Here is a 23,375-nt window from a genome sequence, read left to right on the forward strand (position 1 = left end):
TGGTACCGCTTTGGTCCAGGCATGTGTCACTCTGAGATTTCTAGGACCTTCTTACTACTTTGAGACTTGATAAACAAGAGTCAGTCTCCTCATCCTCCAGGTATCAGATATTGTGGCAGCTCGGGGTTCCTCCAGTTAGAGGGACCAGTTTGATCAACGAGAAGCCTCCAGTCCATTTTAAATCTGCTCCCTTCTTCATGCTCAGTACTCAGATCATGTGAGGACACAATGTGGCCACAGATCTTCGGGACTTTGATTCCCACAACGCTTTAAAAACAGGAACGGCAAAGTAACAGTAAGGTGCTTCAGGTTAAAACGTCATCCAAATGGAACACGAAGCTTGTCTTCGATCGGCCAGTGAGAAGTCGTCTTCTTCTCAGAAGTCGTCTTCCTCTCAGATGCTGGCCGTAAAGTGTCAGGGTTTGGGTATCAAGCTGGACTAAAAGTCGTAATCCCATCCGGAGTTGTCGTCCGGTGGCGGCTCCTCTGTGTCTTCGGGGAAATTGTCGAAGTTACCGGTGTCGGTCGGAGAGGAAACCTGGATAGAACAACACCGAGTAAAACACCCTCAACACCTTCAGACCTTTTATGCTGTGTTTACACCAAATGCATCACAAATGTTTAACGGTGAGATACCATACAAAGTAAAGCAAAGATGTTAATGGACGCGTGTAAACGCAAAAACAAAACATAGATATTCAACATAAAGTTGTAAAAACGTTGGTAGACTTTTTTTATCCATATCACCTTGTTGTTGTCTTTTTATGTTTCAGATAATTTAAAGAGCTCTGATTGGTGAATGAACATGAATATAACTGTGACTCACGTCAGGTGTGATGGGCGGAGTCAGAGTTCCTTTCCTCAGACCCTCCCAGTTAAAACCTTCAAACCACCTGAACACGGAGAGACAAATTAGTTTTTATCTTTGAACTGAGAACTGACAGACAGGTGAGAGCTGAAACAGCCAATCAGGTGTCAGCTTCCTCTCAACTCACTTGTGCTTCTGGATGTCTTTGACTCCATTCTTCAGGTTTCCAAGTCTCTCTGAGGGATTATCTCTGTCGACACAAGATTTATTTTGGAAATTAGATCAATGAACTTTGACTGCACAGGTAATGTGGGCTGCTCAGGTAAACAGGGCCCCCTACCTGCAGAGCTTCTTGATGAGGTTGGCGGCATTCTTGGTGGTCTTCTTGGGGAACTCGATCATGTCGATGCCTCTCAGGATGACGTTGTAGGTTTTCATTGGATCTGGACCTGAAAACGGGGGACTGGAGACAGACAGAGACACTGTTAGACACCGAACAACCAGAGTTTGACTCTACTGAGCTCCACTGTCTCATCTCTGTCTTTGTCCTCACCTGCCGGTCAGCAGCTCGTACATCAGGATACCCAGAGACCAGTAGTCTGCTGAGACATCATGACCTTTGTTGAGGATGATCTCTGGAGCCACGTACTCTGGCGTCCCGCAGAACGTCCACGTCTTCTTACAGAACCCGATCTTCTTGGCAAAACCAAAGTCCACCTAGAAAAAGACTAAATTGATTAAAGCCTTCTCTCCACACTCGTATCATTTAACTTTTTTGACAGTGTGAATTGTCTCCTGTCGGTTCCTGTACAGCATCAAAAGCTTGAAACTTGTTTAAAATATGAGGATGAACTCTAATATTGCTGGTGACGTCATGACTTTTCCTCTCACGTCACCAAAAAATATAATAAATCTTGTGATATCATTCCTGTTCTCCAGAGAATTCACCATGTTTATGAAAACATTCCAGACTTGACTGAATTTAAATTGTTTTCCTCTGTAGACTGAGGCATTATTTTCCTATTACTGGAGTCTCAACTATCTTAAATATAAACAACTCAAACATCTTTAGTATGTAAGTAAGTAAGTATGTATACTTCAGTGATATCACATGATATTATTAAAAGTTATCAGACTAGGAATCCAAAAGGACATATAAATACAATTGTATTTGTTCACCCACAAACCTGAAGCTACTGGCTGAAGATTCTCATTGATTCCTACTAGATGTAAATATGAAAAACGTATTTTATGATGAAATATGGAATTACCAGCTTGGCGTATCCCCGGCTGTCCAGGATGAGGTTTTCAGGTTTCAGGTCTCTGTATATGATGCCTTTGGCATGCAGGTAGGCGAAGGCTTCGACCACACAGGCCGTGTAGAACCTGGTGGTCGAATCTTCAAACGAACCCCTGAGAAACAAAAGGTTAAACTAAAATTACTTTCTGTCAGAACCTACAGTTATTTAGGTTAATTGCTGTTGACACATTTATTCAATCCAATTCATTTTCAACTAATCACCTAAAACACTTGTTTAAGCAGTTTTTTTGCTTTCATTCTGGTCAAAAAATAAACCATTACTAAAAGTTTCAGAAGAGTGACGCTTCTTCATCAGCACCACAACAAACTGAAAACTATGGCTTTTATTGATGAATTCCAGCTGTAGGATGTAGATACGTTACAACATTACAGATGTTCAATAAAGACAATATAAATACTCTGTAGAGGACAGATAATCAGATTTAAATGTTTACCTGTCTCTCAGTATCGTCCACAGCTCTCCTCCCAAACAGGCCTCCATCAGCATGTACAGATATTTACTGTCTTTAAACGTCCGGTACAACCTGAACACAAACAACACAGCTTCATCAGAACCGGTAATAACAAATCACAAACTTATGTTTTCATGTTCTTTCTTTACAAGTGAGACTTGTTCTGATTTCCTGTGTTTTATATAATTATTCTGCTGCTTTTATGTAAAAAAAATTTTTTTTTGTGTCCAAGCAGTTAAATAAAAAAGAAAAGTCAATAAAAAGTGACATTATTTTTAGTTCATGGACAATAAAGTTATTTTCAACTATGTTCTATTCTAGTTTTATTTTATTTTGAGAGCCAGAAGCAAGCAACATTTGTTTTCAGTGACGCTTTTATTTATTTATTTGTTGTTGTTTTATTAGTGACAAAATGCTGCACATAACCCCTAACAAAGATTTGTCAGTTAAGCTTTTATTTTGAAAGCCAGAACTTAAAGCAACACTTTTTCAAATCAAGAATCAAGCAATCAAGGAATTTGATATAAAATGATTTCAGTGATGAAGATGAGGATGATTGTTTATTGACCTGACGACGAAGTCGGAGTGAGCCTCCGTCATGATGTGTTTCTCTGAGCGGATGTGTTCCTGTTGTCTCGTGTCGACGATGTGACGCTTCTTCAGGATCTTCATGGCAAACGTCTTCGCCTCATCGTTCTTCAGCTGAACCTGAAGACAAACGTCAGTCAGTTAGAAACATCACACAGTTCAACAAATCTGTATAATACAAGTATTGTGTGTGTTGTTGTCTAAACCTAACTAAGTAGTTTTCTTGCCTCAACCTAACTAAGTAGTTTTCTTGTCTCAACCTAACTAAGTAGTTTTGTTGTATAAACCTAACTAAGTAGTTTAGTTGTCTAAACCTAACTAAGTAGTTTTATTGTCTAAATGACACGTGTTGCTGGACTTTTGTAGGAAATCTCATGAACCATTGTATGAGGATACGTTAAACACAAACTGAACCATTTAAAAAAAACATATTGGTAAATTTTAATTTAATTTTTAAGTTTAATTTACGTTTTAAATATTTAGGGGATAGACTTTGCATGTGAATGTAGTCTTGTGTTTGATTCTTGACTCATATCTGTGAGTTTGAACATCATAAAGCTTCAATCATGAGTCAGAGCAACCTGAAACAGAACAAATATGAAGGATAAACAGCTGTGGAGTAAATAGAACATGACACAATCCTCTATTTCTGAACACCACTCAGCCAGCTGTTGGTTAGCTTAGCTTAGCATAAAGACTGGAATCAGGGGGAAACAGCTAGCCTGGCTGCTGCTCTGAAGCTGCTTATGATGTGAAATATCAGCAGCAGTCTGGAGGTCAGAGGTCGGTGTTTTCCTCGGAGCAGAGTTTCACTCTGACTCATCCACCAAAAATATCTCCAGAGGGCTGATGGGAGATCCTGAGCGGGGATTCCTTCCTGTTTTTGGGCAAACCCTCTGCAGGGTTCCCCTCCGACCTTCAGTACCCTAAAACCCTCCTGCTGCTGCAGAGAAACCCGCAGTGCCCCCCTCCCCTCCCCGATGTTTCCATCCAGCTCACTTCTTATAAACACTGCGTTAAAACGATCTGATGAAATTAAATACAATAAAATAAGAGAAGCTTTTAATCTGAGAAACCCCTCAAGACAAATAAACAAATGAATGGACAAATCAATACCTGAGGAACTTATTATTAATAATTAATGATGACGATGAAGATGATGATGAAGATGAAGATTATGATGATGGTAAATCTAAGAGATATGAACCACAGAGAACCCTGACTCTGAATCACATGATGACTGGTTTCCAGTTACCACTGATACTCCAATGGAAAGTTACTGCAAATAGCTCTCTCACACACACACACACACACACACACACACACACACACACACACACACACACACACACACACACACACACACACACACACACACACACACACACACACACACAGAATTGTGTCCGAGTTGTGGACTATAAATCAGAAAAAAAGAGTTTAAAGACATGGTTTCAAACTGATTTGCAGCTTCTGATCTCAAACTGGTCTCAAACTGGTCTCAAACCAACTTGAAATTATCTTTTACTGGTTAAAGTGGTTTCAAACTCAAGTGAAACATTCTGCTCAGAAGTCTTTTGTTTCGCCACATTAAGATGGAAATCATAAATCCTCAATTTAATGTGTTTCACATATCAGAGAATAACTTTCTCTCCATCATCATAATCTCACTGTCTGTAATCTGACGTTTAGAACAGAACGTGAACGTACCAGCTCGACGCGTCCAAAGCCTCCGACTCCCAGCGTGTCAATGATGTTGAAGTCCTTCAGCTTCAGACTGGAGAAGAAGGCGTTCTCTGCCTCGTACCTGAATACACAGAAACACAGGGATGCCTACACTGACCGCAGGAAAACAGAACTTTAAACGTGATCCAGCAGGTGAACGTTTGGTATCTTAAACTCATCTGACATCCTAAATAAAGTGTTTAAACTGTGGCGACCGCCTCACCGGACGCCGAACTGTACCTGCAGCATTTGACGACACGGAAGAACGGGAACTTCTTGGAGGTTTGGATGGAGAAGGAGGTGATGGGGAGGGAGGAGGAGGAGGAGGAGGAGGATGGAGGAGCAGGGAGGCTGGTGAGCCGCTCTCTCTGCTGCCTCGCTGGGAGGAGAAGCAACTCTCTCATCTCGAAAGAGAGTTTATTTACGAGTATCGATCAGAAAAACACGCTTTCTTCTCTACGTCTTAGTTTTCAGTCCAGTTTCTCACTCGACTACTTCAGGAAGTAATAATATAATATATAATTCTGAAGAGTGTTTGATGGCAGAACTTCTGTTAGAAACAGTTGGACTCAGTCCATCAGATGGTCCTGTCGGTCTGGTTCTTTATTCTGCAGATAAAAAAATCCTTCAAAGTTTGTGACAAAGTCTTTGGGTCAAAAGGTCAACTTAAAGCTGTTTTCAGTCACGAGAACGTTCTGCAGAGCGTCTGTAGGAGAGCCGTCTCAAAGGAAGAGCTCCACTTCCGGTTCACATGGTGAGGGTCGGGGCGACGGTGTCGGTAGAGATCCGAGGTTCTGGTCTGGTTGGACCGGTGGTGTGGTGAGGCTGCTGGATCCTCCAGCTTCAGAACGGTGCTGGTCCTGAGTGGAGCGGGACGCCGTCAGAGTCCAGAGGACGATATGGTCAAAGTAAAAAAAAAGATATCAGACCTCCTTTAAAGTCTTGCTGTATTTTGGACGAGTCCTTGTTCTTCCTAAAACTCTTAATATCTAGACTGCAGTTTGTTGGCGTCTGACTTGGAAAGAGTCCAACTGAGCGCACTTCAACTGAAACTACGACTGAGGGAAGCCTACGAGAGGTTGGTCGTTTATGTCAAAGACCAGGTCTGCTCCGAGTCCTGGAGGGTGTAACGAGACGCTGACGGTATTTTTAGAACGTGGTAACATCGCTCAGAGGCTCCTCCAGTAAACGCTCGTTAAACAGACGGTCAGACGGGAGGACACACCGTCCGAGCCAAAGGACAGCAAGGCTTCAGAAGATTTATCAGGATGTTTAAAGATCGTTTTCCTGTGAACGGTTCTGTTCACCATCTGCTGTCTGAGTTTAAAGCTTGTAGTCATTTGTTCTATAATCAATTCAGCAGCAACAAAAACACTTCAACTCAACATGAGGGAGTTGGAGGTGGAGACCAAAAACAGAGCTAAAAGAGAGAATATTAGATTTAAATTCATCTGGTGACACAAACACAAAGACTCCTGATGAATCATGATGTTGATCTGAAACTGATGGATGTGGAGACAAGACTGAATATATATATATATATATATATATATATATATATATATATATATATATATACATAGCTGACTATATGTTGTGTTTACAGTCTGTTCTGCTGCCTCCAAGTGGCCAAAATGTAATAAAATCAAATGATTCAGCTTTAAACAAACGTTCAGATCATAAAATGCTCATTCATCGTTTTTGTGACTTTTGGTTGATTTTGGTACTCCAAACTTCCTGTTTAGTTATTTAGGTAAGAGAAGCTGTGTGTGAGCCAACAGAAAACAGATCTGATGGTTTATGGACCAAAATAAATTAATGTATGTATGTTATGTATCAGCATTAAAAATATAAAGGACCAAGACTGGAACCCCACCAGTCAATATTGGTAATTGGATGACCGTCAAGTGTTTTTTTTTAAATTGGCATATATCATTACATTTCAGTATTATATTCTTTTTTTTAAACAGAATTTGTAGAAATGAATTTGAGTTTCTTGAGGTGAGAAAATCTGTTTTCTGTGGAGAAAAAAGTTTAAAAAAAAGTAAAAACTTGTGTGTGTGTGTGTGCGTGCGTGTGTGTGTGTGTGTGTGTGTGTGTGTGTGTGTGTGTGTGTGTGTGTGTGTGTGTGTGTGTGTGTGTGTGTGTGTGTGTGTGTATTTCCTGGAAACCGACTCTGTGGAATCAGATTTCTGCAGAAACAGTAGCGAGGAGTCCGTTGGTCACATAAACACTCTAAAAATAGTTTGTTATAGTGTGAAAGAGATTAACTGCAGGGTTCAAATCCCTCCAAACCTTCACCCTGCTGAAGTGTCCTTGAGCAAAACACTGAACAGAGGCAGAGAGAAAAATATATTTTTAACTTTTAACATAAAAGCATTGATGAGAAATATTAGGGAGTGAAGCCAATGGATTTGGGTGATTCTTTTTTATGAGTGAATATAGTTTTTAAAATGTAAAACTTTTGAATCAGGCTTAATCATCTTTTTCTTGAATTAAAAAAACTGAAAAGATAAAATAGGAAGCATTTTAAGAAATTGTGTGTCAAGGAAGCAAATAGAAGTTATGTCTTTGTTTTCTCATAATTATGAGAATTATTTATTTATTTATTTATACAAAATCTTATATTAATAAGTATCTTGCATATATTAGTATGTTTTAAAGTAGATAACAATAATAAAAAACACATTCCTATGGTAACAGTTGCCATAGGAATGTGTTTTTCTATGTTTATTGTGTGTGTGTGTGTGTGTGTGTGTGTGTGTGTGTGTGTGTGTGTGTGTGTGTGTGTGTGTGTGTGTGTGTGTGTGTGTGTGTGTGTGTGCGTGTGTGATGTATTGAATCTATACCATAAGAGGAGATGACTAACAGTGTTCAAACTCACTCTGTCACATGATCAACAGTCACCTGATCCAGGATACAACTTCTAGTGTTACTAGTGTGTGTGTGTGTGTGTGTGTGTGTGTGTCTTTAGAGGTTAAACACCTGTAACGTTATAAACCAAACCTCTGGTAAAAATGTGACGATTTAAGGTGTGTGTTGTTTTTATTGGAGGAGGATGAATCTGTGTTTCTGAGGATCTTCATCCTTCGTTCTTTGAACCTTTTCATGTTCCTTAAGAGCGAATTCTTAAAACCGCACAGCTCTTTCAATTTATTGTTCACATTTTATATTGTAATTTCTTCTATTCTATATTCATAGAGTTTCTCTGTTTCTTAATTTTGCAGATCTTGCTTGTGTTCTGCACCAAAACCCCAAAGTAAACTGCTGAACTTGCTGATAAACGGATTGTGATAGTGAGTTTTTTTGTGAGTCAGCTGATCCTCTAACGTTCAGATTGAGATCATATAAAATAAATAAAGTGTGTTATTGTTAAGTTCAGTGTCCGTCAGTGTGACCTGGTTGGGATGCAGTCTGTATTATTAGCTCCTCTTACATAATCCAGAGGATCCAGTTACTGAACAGAAAGCTGCTGCAGAAAACACAGCAGGTTTATGTCGACTTTAAGAGTTATTTCTATAATAAATAATTTCTTGATTACTCTGAAAAATATCAGAAAAAAGTGAATAAGTCTCAAACAGGATGTTAAATTTGATGCAACATAAAGTTATTCAGAGAAATAAAAGTAGAACGTCTGGTTTGTCTTCGTCTCTATTTAATTCTGCTGCTTTAACCTTCAACGATCAGAAACGATTCTGACATAAACTGAAAATAAACAAATAACTGATGTTCATGTTTCATCACAGAGACTTTATCACATTAAACCCGTTATATACGTTTAATATGAGAACGATGAACCTACTTGGCTTTAGCTTCAGCGTCTTCGTATCCTTTATTTGAAACGTCGTCCAGTCCACCAATCAGATGCTTGAACGAGCTGGCGAGGAAGAAACAACCAATTAACAACATTACAACATAAATGTAAATAATTTTTCCGTAAACAATAATAACTCATTGATTCAAGTTGTTTATCCTGTTTAATAACAATTCATCATAAAATAAAATATACATGAATGAAAACTTTAATGAAAAAAAAGTTACAAAACACTATATTTATAATATTAATTTCAATGTGCATGTTTGCAGTGTAAAAACATGACAGGCTGTGTTACTTTTTTGTGGCCTGTGTAAGTGTGTGTGTTGTGTGTGTGTGTGTGTGTGTGTGTGTGTGTGTGTGTGTGTGTGTGTGTGTGTGTGTGTGTGTGTGTGTGTGTGTGTGTGTGTGTGTGTGTGTGTGTGTGTGTGTGTGTCACTGTGTGTGTAGTCAGAGCAGAGGACCAGCAGAGGGCAGCAGATCATCAGCTTCGCTGAAACGGATTCAGACTTAAAGAAAAAGTTCACAGAAAATAGTTCTGACCACAATTATCATAATTATTGAAGCATCAATAATATTTATGATATTTATTGATCATTAATGTGCTCATCACTTAAAAAAAGGCTAATATTAATTTTATATCCTGTTTAATCTGTAATAATTTATTATCTGATTAATAATCTGAACTAAAGCTGTCTCTTAATGTAGTGAAAACTACAACATTTACTCTGAGATGTAGTTGAAGTACATAGTAGCAAAAATTGTAATGGTGACTCCAGTAAAGTACAAGTACCTCAAAGGTGTACTGAAGTTGAGTAAATGTACTTCATCACAGTTAAAAGTGCAAACAGGCTAAAGTTAAATAAAATAAAATAAAATAAAAACAATCTTAATAAAAAGTATTTTGTTCAATATAGTGATATAACTCTGCATTATGGGTCCTTTTGGAGTGTGTGTGTGTGTGTGTGTGTGTGTGTGTGTGTGTGTGTGTGTGTGTGTGTGTGTGTGTGTGTGTGTGTGTGTGTGTGTGTGTGTGTGTGTGTGTGTGTGCGTGTGTCTTACTCTCGGTCAATGACCAGGCAGGTGACGGCCTCAGCAGCGATGACGTTTGCTGTTCTCACATCTTCACTGTGGATACAACACACACACACACACACACACACACACACACACACACACACACACACACACACACACACACACACACACACACACACACACACACGGTGTGTTAGACGGTAAAGGTTCAGGTTTATGGTAAATTAACTATACTTGTACTTTTCTGGTCTTCGGACCACTAAAAGCGCTTTTACATGCATGACATCATTCACCCATTCACACACCTGCACATCAGGACTCTAAGTCTAACTAACATTCATAGCCTTCGGGAGCAACTTGGGGTTAAGTGTCTTGCCCAAGGACACATCGACATGGACTGCCGGAGCCGGGGATCGAACCGACCACCGACCCTCTGATTGGAGGACGACCCTGCTCTCCGCTGAGCCACAGTCGCCCCCCCAGTCAGTTTAGAGGGTAAAGGTTAAAGGTTAAACGGTAAAGGGTCAGAGGTCACATGATCTTACCCCTGAAGGGCCTTCTCTCCAAACCAGTCTCCCCTGGTGAGCTCTCTGAGGTGTGTTGGCTCCTGATTGGCTGATTCCTCCTGGGTCACATTCACCTGACAGAAGGTGTGATTAACAGATGATCAGGATGAGTCATCGGATCAATACAATAATCAATAAAGGGAGGTGTTACCTTTCCCTTGCTGATGATGAAGAAGGTGTCTCCTCTGGCTCCCTGTCTGATGATGAACTCCCCGTCTTCATAATGAGTCTGAAACCACAAAAGAAAAATCACAGTGAGACGCCACCACAGAAAAAGAGAGTCTAAAAGGGTCTGGTGGTATAAAGGGGTCTGGTGGTTTAAAGGTGTCTGGCGGTTTAAAGGGGTCTGGTGGTATAAAGGGGTCTGGTGGTTTAAAGGGGTCTGGTGGTTTAAAGGGGTCTGGTGGTTTAAAGGGGTCTGGTGGTTTAAAGGTGTCTGGTGGTTTAAAGGGGTCTGGTGGTTTAAAGGTGTCTGGTGGTTTAAAGGGGTCTGGTGGTTTAAAGGGGTCTGGTGGTATAAAGGTGTCTGGTGGTTTAAAGGTGTCTGGCGGTTTAAAGGGGTCTGGTGGTATAAAGGGGTCTGGTGGTCTAGACGATGGTCTCACCTCCTCCATGACGTCAGCCAGTTTACTGAGAGTCTCCTCTGCAAGACCCTGGAAGGTTGGAACGCTGCAGAGAAAAGACACTTTATTAAATTGTTTGTTAATCAATCTACAGTAATTATTTTAATGTTTTTGTTGTATCCTAACGAGGCGGTGTTAGTCTCTTAAAGGGGCGGTGTTAGGCTCTTAAAGGGGCGGGGTTAGTCTCTCTTTGCGGTCACCTCTTGAGGAAGTCCATGTACTCGGCGTGCTTGATGAGTCCAGTTCTCATCATGATGGTCTGGAAACACTGACGGTCGATCGCCCACAACTTCACTTGGACCAGAGCTGAAACAGTTAATATCATTAACATATATTTATGCTTTAATAACATTAATATATGTAAACGATCAGCATCACTTCAGATATCAAACATGTAATATTATAAATATTTATTTATGCTTTATGACATTAATATATGTAAACGAGGCTCTGTGTGTGTGTGTTCATGCATTTATGAATATTTAATTATTACGTGTTTCTTCAGAGTAAAAGAGCACTTCGTTTCAAATCTGCATGTGAGAGGAAGAAAAGGTATGTGTACAGTATGCAGGTGTCATGGTTACACTACACACATCTATGTATATATATGTGTGTGTGTGTGTGTGTGTGTGTGTGTGTGTGTGTGTGTGTGTGTGTGTGTGTGTGTGTGTGTGTGTGTGTGTGTGTGTGTGTGTGTGTGTGTGTGTGTGTGTGTGTGTGTGTGTGCGCAGCAGTTCAAACACTGGCATTTTAAAACAGCTTGAAAATGAATGTATTAATGTATTATTGTGTTACACAAAAAACTACATGAGGCTCCATTCATTTAAAGAAGCAAACAAAATAAATAAATCAAGAGCAGATCTTCATCTTCATCTTCATCTTCTTCGATCTGCTGGTTTTATTCTTTAGATTCAAAAGTCTTTAAGAAAAGAAACGTAAAACACAAAACCATCAAACCCATGAAACCAGTTCAGACCACATCACTGGATCATGAAGACCATCTGGTTTAAAATGGTCTTCATCACTGAAGTGACAGCTCTAAACAAAAATGTCAACGACCTCGAGAGGCTTTTAGACGATCACTGACCCCTCTGAGGCCTTCAGGGAAACGTTGGACCTCATGTCTCTGGTAGTTTAAACACGAATGTGTCCTCATGTCTCTGGTTGTTTAAACACAAATGTGTCCTCATGTCTCTGGTAGTTTAAACACAAATGTGTCCTCATGTCTCTGGTAGTTTAAACACAAATGTGTCCTCGTGTCTCTGGTAGTTTAAACACAAATATGTCCTCATGTCTCTGGTTGTTTAAACACAAATGTGTCCTCATGTCTCTGGTTGTTTAAACACAAATGTGTCCTCGTGTCTCTGGTAGTTTAAACACAAATATGTCCTCATGTCTCTGGTTGTTTAAACACAAATGTGTCCTCGTGTCTCTGGTAGTTTAAACACAAATGTGTCCTCGTGTCTCTGGTAGTTTAAACACAAATGTGTCCTCATGTCTCTGTTAGTTTAAACACAAATGTGTCCACATGTCTCTGGTAGTTTAAACACAAATGTGTCCACATGTCTCCATGAAAATACGTCCTCAAAGCCTGAGAGATTTGGTTTCTGATGATTTCTTCTTCTTGTTCTTTTAACTTCAAGCAGACTAGAAACAGGAAGTACTTTCCGCCGATTTAAAACAACAACGCATTTGTTTGTTTTTTGCATAAATAGTGGAGAAGTGAGATCGGATCATGTGATAAACATTGACGTCAGCTCCTCCCCCTCCTCCCTCCTCCTCCCCCCTCATATTGACTACTGGTCATAACTGAAGGTGACTCCAATGATCAGATCAACACTTTTCTTTTACATTTTTATCGACTCTCTGAAACTTTAAACTTTGTTGAAGAAGAAGAGTACTCTCGTCTCGTCTCGTCTCCGTCCCTGAAGGACATCGTAGTCCTGTTCAAAGTGACCAATCACAGAGCAGGAGGCAACCCAGTTTAACATCGCTGACGGCAGAGAGATCCAAAGTGTGAGCTTCAGTCTTTCTGGAGTCTGACGCTCCGTCTGGAGACTTCACACTTCCAGGATGATGCAGGTTCGATTCCCCCAGACGGACGAGTCTGTTCATCTGTTTAACTCAGCAGGTGTGTAAGGTAGAGGAAATCAAAAGCACCTACAAAGATTAACGGTTTGTGACGTCTCAGAGGAACGAGATGAACCTCAAACAAAAACTACAGTTTATCCTAAGATAGGAACGCACAATAACACACACACAAATAAACACACACTATAAACGCACTAAAAAACCAACTCACACACCAATTTACTCTTAGAAGATGTTAACCAAATCTAAACTTAATAAAATAAAAAACGGATATTAACTCGATATAAATATATATATATATATATATATATATATATATATATATATATATATATATATACATATAAACCCACTCATATATATATAAAGACATAAAGAAGACATAAATATAGGTAAATATTCTATATTTTAACATTTAATGTCTATAAATGTTAGTAAGAAGATATTCTGTTGAGTTTAGGAGAAGAATATGTGTGTGTGTGTGTGTGTGTGTGTGTGTGTGTGTGTGTGTGTGTGTGTGTGTGTGTGTGTGTGTGTGTGTGTGTGTGTGTTGAGCGTGTGTAAGTATGTTTGTGTGTGTGTGTGTGTGTGTGTGTGTGTGTGTGTGTGTGTGTGTGTGTGTGTGTGTGTGTGTGTGTGTGTGTGTGTGTGTGTGTTAAAACCCTGTCTGAGTCTCTTTAACATCCATATTCCCAGCTGCAACGAGCTCACATCCTCCGACATCCCATAAAACTCGGCACTGATGCTCAGACGGCGCAGGTAACCATGGTTACACGTCATCCACCTGAGTATATTCACTGTATATGTGTGTGTGTGTGTGTGTGTGTGTGTGTGTGTGTGTGTGTGTGTGTGTGTGTGTGTGTGTGTGTGTGTGTGTGTGTGTGTGTGTGTGTGTGTGTGTGTGTGTTGGCTCATAGTTACTGCTGTTACCGTGGAGACCTGCAGACTGGTGTAAACTTGTCACTGACACGTAAACAGCATTTATCTTCACATTTACTCTTGTTACTGTCAATAAAACATATTTTCAGTATTTGAAAAATAAAAATCATAATCTAGGTTTTTATCACATGATAAAACTAATAAACTGTGTTTGTGTCTGCAGTTTATTTTGTTCATGACTCTCTGATGTTCATCCACAAATAAACTGATCAATCAGACTCCGAACACATTATCAACTACTTCAAGTCATAGCTGTCAGTACCACAGAGTAGTACTACAGTACTCCTGCAGTACTTTGTATCTGTGGAGACGACATGGGGCCTCTGTTGGGTCATTACTTTTTATTTCTTGTTTCCACTGCTTTATGACCTGCCGTCTGTTGCTACGGATACCAAGTATCTCTGTAACCACGGAAACAACAGGAGACACAGCTGCGAGTGTTTACTGTGATGCTGTGTGTTTGTGGTTCATTGGTTATTAGTGTTATTATTAGTGTTACTAATAATAATTTTTAGTCTACTGGTATTAGTGTACCGATACCAGTAGAGACACTGATACCAGTAGAGACCTCTACCGATACCAGTAGAGACACTGGTACCAGTAGAGACACCGATACCAGTAGAGACATTTAAACCAGTAGAGACACCGATACCAGTAGAGACATTTAAACCAGTAGAGACACTGATACCAGTAGTGACACTGATACCAGTAGAGACCTCTACCGATACCAGTAGAGACACTGGTACCAGTAGAGACACCAATACCAGTAGAGACATTTAAACCAGTAGAGACACCGATACCAGTAGAGACACCGATACCAGTAGAGACACTGATATTAGTAGATACATTAAAACAACAACAACAAGTTTCATCTACTGGTGTCTGCAGGGCTCCAAACCAAACCCTTCAGGATTTCCCACCATTTAAGGGGAAACGTTGTTTTCTTTTAACGTGGACTTTATTCTATAATGTTTTTTTATTCTAACAGTTTTACTGAGACAATAATAATTAAACCAGTCTGGTAAATTCAGTCTGGTAAACTCACAACAGACTGATATTATAAGAGTCTGACAACATTGTGACAAGAACCCTGCAGAGAAACAAAACCTCCTTCTTTACCTTTCTGTCTGTTATCAAGGAGAAGTCTCATTCTGAAATCTCACGAGATTTGACTTGTTTCTGGGAGACAGGAGTGAGGAGTGATGGTGTTGTGCTGGAGTAGAGAAAGTCTAGATGAGTTATATAAAATAAATATAAAAATAAAACAACAATGGTTCATCTTCTCTTTAGGAAGAAACCCAACCAGTCACCTCTCTGAGTTCAGAAGGATAAACCTCCTTTTAGCTGTGAATCGAACACAGTTTGAGTTTATTGGACTTTCTCTCTTCTGTTTTTGTCTGAACACATTTTAATGATTCATAAGAAGCTGACTGTTCTGTGTAAAACAGAGGATTAAAGCAGATGTACAGCTGCAGTTTGTGTGTTAATGTGAAGCTAACGCGCAGAAAAAAGCTTCAGCGAATGGGAAAAACACATGAATCCCCCTCGAACCCAACGCCGTTGCCAAGAGACATGATGCCAAAACTTAACTCATTGGCTGGACCGGATGGTGTTGCCTGGCAACCGCTGCTTAGCGAGGCACTCTACCAGGAAGCGCTGACAAAAAGTTGGAGGTCCACACACACATACACACACACACACACACACACACACACACACACACACACACACACACACACACACACACACACACACACACACACACACACACACACACACACTCACACATACACACATACACACACTGCTGTAGAGTTGGGTTGATGTTTTATTGGTTCAGACGGCAGCAGATCAGTTTCCTGCAGCAGACCGGACACTAAACACTTCATGTCGGAGGAACAAAGTAAATCTCAGAGTAAAAACTTCCATTTGCTCATTTAAAACTCGTTAAAAAGAATTCATAATTAATGACTGACCGCTGCAGCAGAAACAGCCCATCCTCTTTAACCTTTAAAAAGAAACGCTTTGAAAAGCATCAACACTTCTGTTGAAAAGATAGAAACCTGCTGGCTCCAAGCTTCAATGTGTACTTCAATGTGTATATATATATATGTATATATTGTATATATTGTATATATATGTATATATATATATATATATATATATATATATATATTATATCAATCAGTACTCAATCTACACTGACAGTAGCCGTCCGGGTGCAGTTGTAGAGGATGGCAAGCTCTCCGAACACTTTGCCCGGTCCCATCGTACACAACTTCATCCCCTCTTTGGTCACCTCCACCTTACCCTCTGGGCGAGAGACAGTCACACAGAGAGAGAGAGAGAGGGGGAAACAAGGACCTTTATTTTGAAGGAATTAAACAGGAAATCAAACAGGCTGCTTTATCAGGTTCTTTTTACAAACCTTGTTTTTTCCTTAGAACTTTATTCGAATCAACACATTAACAATGAAGGTCAAGACATTTAACATTTAAGTTTAAAATATTTTTTTAAGGCAAATTGTTAAAAATATAAACCAGAATCTGCCTAAAGTAAAAAGTGTGAACACATACAAGGAACACAGAACATTATTAATTATTATTATTATTATTATTATTATTATTATTATTATTATTATTATTATTATTACTATTATCATCATCATTATTGGTAATACTAATCATATTAATCATAATATTAAAATATGTATGATGGACAAAGAACAATAATAATAATAATACATAATAACAATAATGTTATTGTCATTACAATAATAATGACAAAGACATTTATCATGTTATTACTACTCCATATATTATTTCCATCCCTCCATCACATTATAAATAAAAAGACAGATTGGATGAAGTTTTCTTTATTTAAATTTAGGACAAACAGAAGTTTTATTTGTTATAGAATAAACCACATCGGCCAAAACAACGTGTTGAGGTTACAGCTGAAAGAATAAGAATTTCATTTAAACTCATTCACACAGTCAGTGATTTATTATCAGTGTTTCTGTTCAAACTGTTACTTTTATTCTGAATTATGTCTCCAACATCCCCTGCTCCGTTCAGCATCAGTTACCATGGTGATCTACCAGGTAAGAAGTGAACCTCCATCATAAGAATGAAACCAGAGTTAACCCTGAAGTTACCTCAGTAACCACAAATCCTGATCCTGATTCAGGACTCATCGGCTCAGGAGCTCAAACTCACTCCGTCATTATTCTCTTTAAATAACTTCCTAAACTTTCAGATAGCGTATGAATCATTTCTATGTCTTTTTATGTTTATATATTTATAAACTGCACATTCTAGAGTTAATGTCATGAAAATGTTTAAAACATCTGACAACAAAATATGAATTGAGAAACAGATAAAAATAGAATTTGACAGCGGACACTTCAGGATAAATGTTTCATCATCAGCTGATTAAAATAAACTGTTTCAAAATTAAATTAATAGTGTAGAAATATTAAACCATCAGCAGGAACAGATGCTGCCTCTCCACGTCTGTTTTTATCCAGAAATCTGATTAATCAGGTGTGTGTGTGTGTGTGTGTGTGTGTGTGTGTGTGTGTGTGTGTGTGTGTGTGTGTGTGTGTGTGTGTGTGTGTGTGTATGTGTGTGTTTTGTTCTTTTTTGTTGCTGCTGCGACATATTGAACACAAAATAAATCTCTCAGATGTACTTTGTATTTATTCTATTTGAGTGTTGGATTACACTCAACATGCAAACACTGGCCACCTGTCATTTTCCCTGTGTGTGTGTGTGTGTGTGTGTGTGTGTGTGTGTGTGTGTGTGTGTGTGTGTGTGTGTGTGTGTGTGTGTGTGTGTGTGTGCGTGTGTGTGTGTGTGTGTGTGTGTGTGTGTGTGTGTGTGTGTGTGTGTGTGTGTGTGTGCGTGTGTGTGTGTGTGTGAGTAGAGGGAATGATGGATTTTGCATATCAAAGATGGTCTGCTTCTATTAGTTTGGAGGAGAGCTGACTCGATCTCTGAGTATAAACTCCACATTTCAGTGAAGCTTTAATAGAATCAAAAGTTTATTTATTACATTTTATTCAATTATTAAAGCTCATTTCTCTCTGAAAATGACTCAATAGCTCAATGGAAGCAGATTGTTTCCTTAGTGATTTTACAGTCTGTGGTAGCTGTAGTGAATAGTTAGTATTCTAAATCAACATTTTAGGTCTGTACAACATTTATTGAAAAAAATGAATGTTAGCATTTTCTAAATGTTTTTATCCAACAAATATTGCCTCAATCCATATTTGTTTTTTAGCCTTTAAAAAGGGAAAAAAGTTAGCTCCCCAGATCACTGAACACAAATCGGGCATCACCTGTACCAACAGTCCTGCAGCAATCTAACAGAACCATAAATCACATCCAACGAACCACAATGGTCCAGCAACAATCTAACAGAACCATCAATCACATTTAACGAACCACAAGGGTCCAGCAACAATCTAACAGAACCATACATCACATTTAACAAATCATAATGGTCCAGCAGCAATCTTACAGAACTATAAATCACATTAAACAAATCACAATGGTCCAGCAGCAATCTTACAGAACCATAAATCCTACATATAAACAACCACAATGGTCCAGCAGCAATCTTACAGAGCCATAAATCACATTTAACGAACCACAATAACACAAAATTTATCATATGCTAACAGACATTTGAAGCTTGATTCATAAAGCTTTGAATGTAAAAAAGAAACAGTCGGTAAACACGGTAAAGTAAAATAGAATAAAAGGTAAATAAACTCTTCTTTAGCGTCAGTCTTTACCTCACATGCTTAATTGAGTCCAAAAGAATTAAACCTTCAATATGACAACACATTTTCAGTTTTCATGTTTCTGCTACTGATGTCTATCTATCTATGTATGTCTGAGATGTCTGGTAACATTCAAACACGCTCTGACATTTAAAATAATATTGATCATACGAGCGTCAGGAAGCTGTAAATGTCAGTGACTCACACCAACACAAATAAATAGTTACAGCTCATAGAGACGTAAATAGATGGACGAATAAACACACAAGACAGATGTTGTAACCTGTCTGTTCTTTCTATATCATTATGTTTTTAAAGAGGTTTCAAATGGATGTTAGAACAACATGAGACTTTAGAGTTAAGACTTTGTTTTATATCTCTTTGTGGTAGTTTTACTCAAAAGTACATTTTACAATAAAAATACATTATTTGTATCTACAGATATCTTGAGTTTATCTTTTATCAGCACTAGAGAACAGGTTGAGCATTTTAAGCCCTTAACACTCAAGACTTTATTATCCTAGAAGAAAATCTAGTTTTCTTCTGCAATATTTAAATTAATCAACCAAACAACTGGCATAATCAGATTTATAATCAGATTTACTATCAGATTTATTATCAGATTTATAATCAGATTTATTATCAGATTTATAATCAGATTTATAATCAGATTTACTATCAGATTTATTATCAGATTTATTATCAGATTTACTATCAGATTTATAATCAGATTTATCAGATTTATAATCAGATTTATAATCAGATTTATAATCAGATTTACTATCAGATTTATTATCAGATTTATTATCAGAATTATAATCAGATTTATAATCAGATTTATTATCAGATTTATTATCAGATTTATTATCTGACAGTTGTTGAGATAAATCCGTCCACACTGCTAACATGAATTAAAATAAATCTTGGTTTAGAAGCAGTATAACGTGTCTCCCGCTCAGAATCAGAACTTTAACATCCCTCTGCTGAAGTCTGCTCATATAAAACTCAAAGCAGGATTTCAGGTGACATCAGAGTCATTGAAGCAGCTCGGAGGGTTTGGAGCGTTTACTGAACCACAGTTACTGGTCAACTGGGATGTTTGGTTGCTGTTTTACTGGGATTAAGGTGGAGGGTTAAAGGACCAGTCTGTCTAAGAACACGTCTATTCAGGCGTCGGACAGGCGACTAAAAAGAGACACAAAACAGTTTAAAAAAGACACAAATCGGCTAATAAGAGAAACAAATATTTAAAAAGAAACAAAAAATGACTGCAAGAAAACATGAAAACTACTATAAAGAAACAGAAAACAACTAAAGAGATAAAAACGACTAAAAAAAGACACCAAACATAAAAAGAGACACAATCAGCTACAAATAGACAAACTTCTGTGACTATCTAAACATTAACCAGACTGTTTTTATTTTGTCGTCTCATTTGGATGATTGTTGGGGTTTTTTGAATCTTTTGCATAAAACTGATGAGAAGTATTTCTATAAATATCAAACATTGAGTAAATATTTCATATTTTCAACATATTGTTCAGCGGATTGAATCTGCAGACAAACAGGAAAGAGACTTGATGTATTTATGGACGATCGTCTGTGGGCGGATACACAAGTAGATACCATCAGCTGTGTGTGTCTGTGTGTGTCTGTGTGTGTGTGCGTGTGTCTGTGTGCGTGGGTCTGTGTGTGTGTTTGTGTGTGAGTGTGTGGGTCTGCAGTAGTATTTTCGGGAAAGAACGAATATTAAATTTGCTCTCAAACTGAAGAGGTTTAAGAGGTTATTATATCAATAAACACACATTCACACTAAAGCGTGCTCACACCAGACTCCATTTAAAAACAAGTCATTTTAATGTATTTAGCTAATTATTCTAAATTACTGTTTGTCTTAAATCAATAAGAGAGATATTCTGAGGACTCGTTCTTAAATTCAGCATCAGTGTATCCACCCAGCAGCTTTTAGATCCTCGTTTCCTTCTTCTTCTGTGGTCTCATCCCTGTTTCTCCTCCTTCACTTCCTAACTTTTCATCCTTCTCTCCTCTGTTCATTTGTCCTCTTACATCCACTTTATCCTCCTTTTCTCCTTCTTTCTCTCAGTATGTCCTCTTATACCTACCTCTCTCTCCCCTTCCTCCCTTTCCTCCTCCCTCATCTCCACATCCTTTTCTCGCTTTTTATTCCTTCCTTTCTTTATAAACTGATTCCAAATTTCCAAACTGTAAAAAAACATTTGGAATCCCAAATATGGTCACCCAACAAGTTGCCATGGCAACCGCATCCACCAGAGAGACATGTGTGTGTGTGTGTGTGTGTGTGTGTGTGTGTGTGTGTGTGTGTGTGTGTGTGTGTGTGTGTGTGTGTGTTGTGTGTTTGTGTGTATGTGTGTATGTGTGTATGTGTTACATAATCAGACAAAACTGCTGCATCTGTTTCTTCCTCCAATCACACAATTAGTGAACGTCATATTTATAACACACACACACACACACACACACACACATACTATCAAATCTTCATCGTGGTCTGTTTTCAGGGATCACTTCCTCTTCCTGTGACACAAGTTATATTAAGCCACCATCTGCCCCCCCCCCCCTCCCAACACACAAACACACACACACACACACACACACACACACACACACACACACACACACACACACACACACACACACACACACACACACACACACACAAACACAGACACATGCACACTCTGGATGTTGATCAAATCATCTCAACATTAATCTACTTTGTTGTTTTCTTCTGACTTTTCTGTTTTTTATTTTTTAACAGATTTTCTGTTTTTCATAAAACCTTTTAAAGCGTCGCTGTCGTCTCCTCCGGCTGTTGATGAGGAGAAACCCTCTAAATCACAACGTGAACACCACATTCTGACATTTATGGGACATTAACAAGTATTTATGGTTCAGATATGAATCTAATCATCCAGACGGCTTCAGATGGAAAACAAGCAGCTCCAGGACGAATGAAAGACTTAAAAATACACTGATAGTATTTAATATTTAATTTAATATTGATCTATTTACTGCATTTATTACTTTACAGATTCAAAATATTATTCTACAAATACATGATGATGTATTATTATAGATGATATAAAGTCATTCAAATGAGCTGCAACATTAAAGTGAACACATTAATTATCAATAATATAATATGTATTGTTCTAAATAATGAGTACTTTTACTTTGGGTACTTAAAGTATAGTTTAATGAAAATACTTTTGTATTTTTAATTAACGAACATTTTAAATGCAGGACTTTTACTGGTGACAGAGTATTTCTACACTGTAGTACTACTATTTTTACTGCAGTAAAAGTACTTTGTAGACAGGTCCATATCTGAGCAGATATCCCGACTTTTAGTCCAAAAACACAGAATCCTGAATTTCCCATAATGCACCTGGACAGGGTCATTGAGCCTCCCTAAACAGCCACATAGCCTGTGTGTTAGACATCATGACATCACTATGACATCATCAACAATGAACCGCCCACACCAGACTCTATTCAGAAAAGAGTCACGTTAACAATGATTTATCGATCCGCTTCTATCTCTTCTGAATAAAATCTGACATGAATTTATTTTCAAACTGTGAAGACTCGGTCTTTAGCTCAGCGTGAGTGTGATCCACGCAGCAGCTCTATTAATATTATATTATATTATATTAATGTCATCAGTCGGTTCACAGCCGCCCACCGCCGAGGAGGAACGGCCATCTGGACCATTGTTGTCCAGAAACACGGAGACAATTAAACACAACATGTCAGTTTGACGGCTGCCGGGTCTGAAGGTCCACGTTGACCCCCCAACTGGTTTACTTTTGAACTCTGAACCTGAACGAACTTTTATTGATTTCCTAAAAATAAAAGTCAAACTGTCCTCCGACTGCAAACACAGCATCAGAGACCTGTTTCCAGTGGGAGGATCACGTTACTACACAGGCTTCTTATGTAACACACTAACCTCAAAAACAGCTATAAATATCACATAAGAGCTCAGAGCACACACAGTATAGAGAAGCCTCGGGTCAGCGGTTCGATTCCCGCCTCCTCCTGTTGAAGTGTCCATGAGCAAAGACATTATGTGAGTCACAGTAACATACGAGTCTCATCAGCTATTTATCAAATATTACACAAAAAATTGTTCCCACACCAGACTACATTAAAAAACAAGACATTTTTATGTATTTTTGCTAATTATCCTGAATTATTTTTGTATAAAATCAATAAGAAAGCTATTGTTAAGATCACATGAACTTGTTGTTAAATTCAGCATTAGTGTGATCGACTCAGCAGATTTATAAAGCATCATAAATGCTGCTTTGGTTTCTCTGGCCTGCTTTTCTTAGAACGGTTTAAAACAGAACGCTTTCTCCTGACGACACAGCTTTTGACTGCTTAGTTATTGATCAGGTAACGATTAAAGGATACGATAAGAGACTGATCTGACGTCTAAAGCGTCGACTCTCTGCTTGTTGTTACGATCAGAGAGTTCAACAATGAAACAAACTGCCATCCTGCTGTAAGTTCATTAAAACGTGTTTCTTCTTACTTTCACCAAAACACCATCAACAGTTTCTGAGCTGTTTCC

The 23,375-nt window shown here is 38.4% G+C and overlaps 1 protein-coding gene across 6 annotated transcripts in view; it reads right to left on the bottom strand.

The window, feature by feature from the left end:
- Positions 1 to 423: 423 nt before the first annotated feature.
- The window catches only part of LOC129091142 (cGMP-dependent protein kinase 1-like), a 35,801-nt gene continuing 12,849 nt past the window's right edge, over positions 424 to 23,375 (bottom strand). For 3 of the 6 annotated variants that reach the window (XM_054598648.1, XM_054598647.1, XM_054598645.1), the window contains 17 exons: positions 16,168 to 16,278; positions 15,343 to 15,345; positions 11,136 to 11,241; positions 10,918 to 10,981; positions 10,464 to 10,541; positions 10,292 to 10,386; positions 9,771 to 9,836; positions 8,697 to 8,771; positions 4,880 to 4,976; positions 3,150 to 3,289; positions 2,564 to 2,653; positions 2,080 to 2,221; positions 1,362 to 1,525; positions 1,149 to 1,271; positions 996 to 1,058; positions 827 to 893; positions 424 to 538 (listed from right to left, as the gene is read on the bottom strand). In XM_054598648.1, the coding sequence (XP_054454623.1) occupies positions 440 to 538; positions 827 to 893; positions 996 to 1,058; positions 1,149 to 1,271; positions 1,362 to 1,525; positions 2,080 to 2,221; positions 2,564 to 2,653; positions 3,150 to 3,289; positions 4,880 to 4,976; positions 8,697 to 8,771; positions 9,771 to 9,836; positions 10,292 to 10,386; positions 10,464 to 10,541; positions 10,918 to 10,981; positions 11,136 to 11,241; positions 15,343 to 15,345; positions 16,168 to 16,278 (1,583 nt within the window). In that variant the 3' untranslated portion in view covers positions 424 to 439. Of the gene's footprint in view, positions 539 to 826; positions 894 to 995; positions 1,059 to 1,148; positions 1,272 to 1,361; positions 1,526 to 2,079; positions 2,222 to 2,563; positions 2,654 to 3,149; positions 3,290 to 4,879; positions 4,977 to 8,696; positions 8,772 to 9,770; positions 9,837 to 10,291; positions 10,387 to 10,463; positions 10,542 to 10,917; positions 10,982 to 11,135; positions 11,242 to 15,342; positions 15,346 to 16,028; positions 16,032 to 16,167; positions 16,279 to 23,375 lie in introns of all 6 variants that reach the window. The other 3 variants (XM_054598646.1, XM_054598643.1, XM_054598644.1) reach the window with 2 other exon arrangements.

The sequence above is a fragment of the Anoplopoma fimbria genome, chromosome 5 (assembly GCF_027596085.1).
Source record: "Anoplopoma fimbria isolate UVic2021 breed Golden Eagle Sablefish chromosome 5, Afim_UVic_2022, whole genome shotgun sequence".
Lineage (NCBI taxonomy): Eukaryota > Metazoa > Chordata > Actinopteri > Perciformes > Anoplopomatidae > Anoplopoma > Anoplopoma fimbria.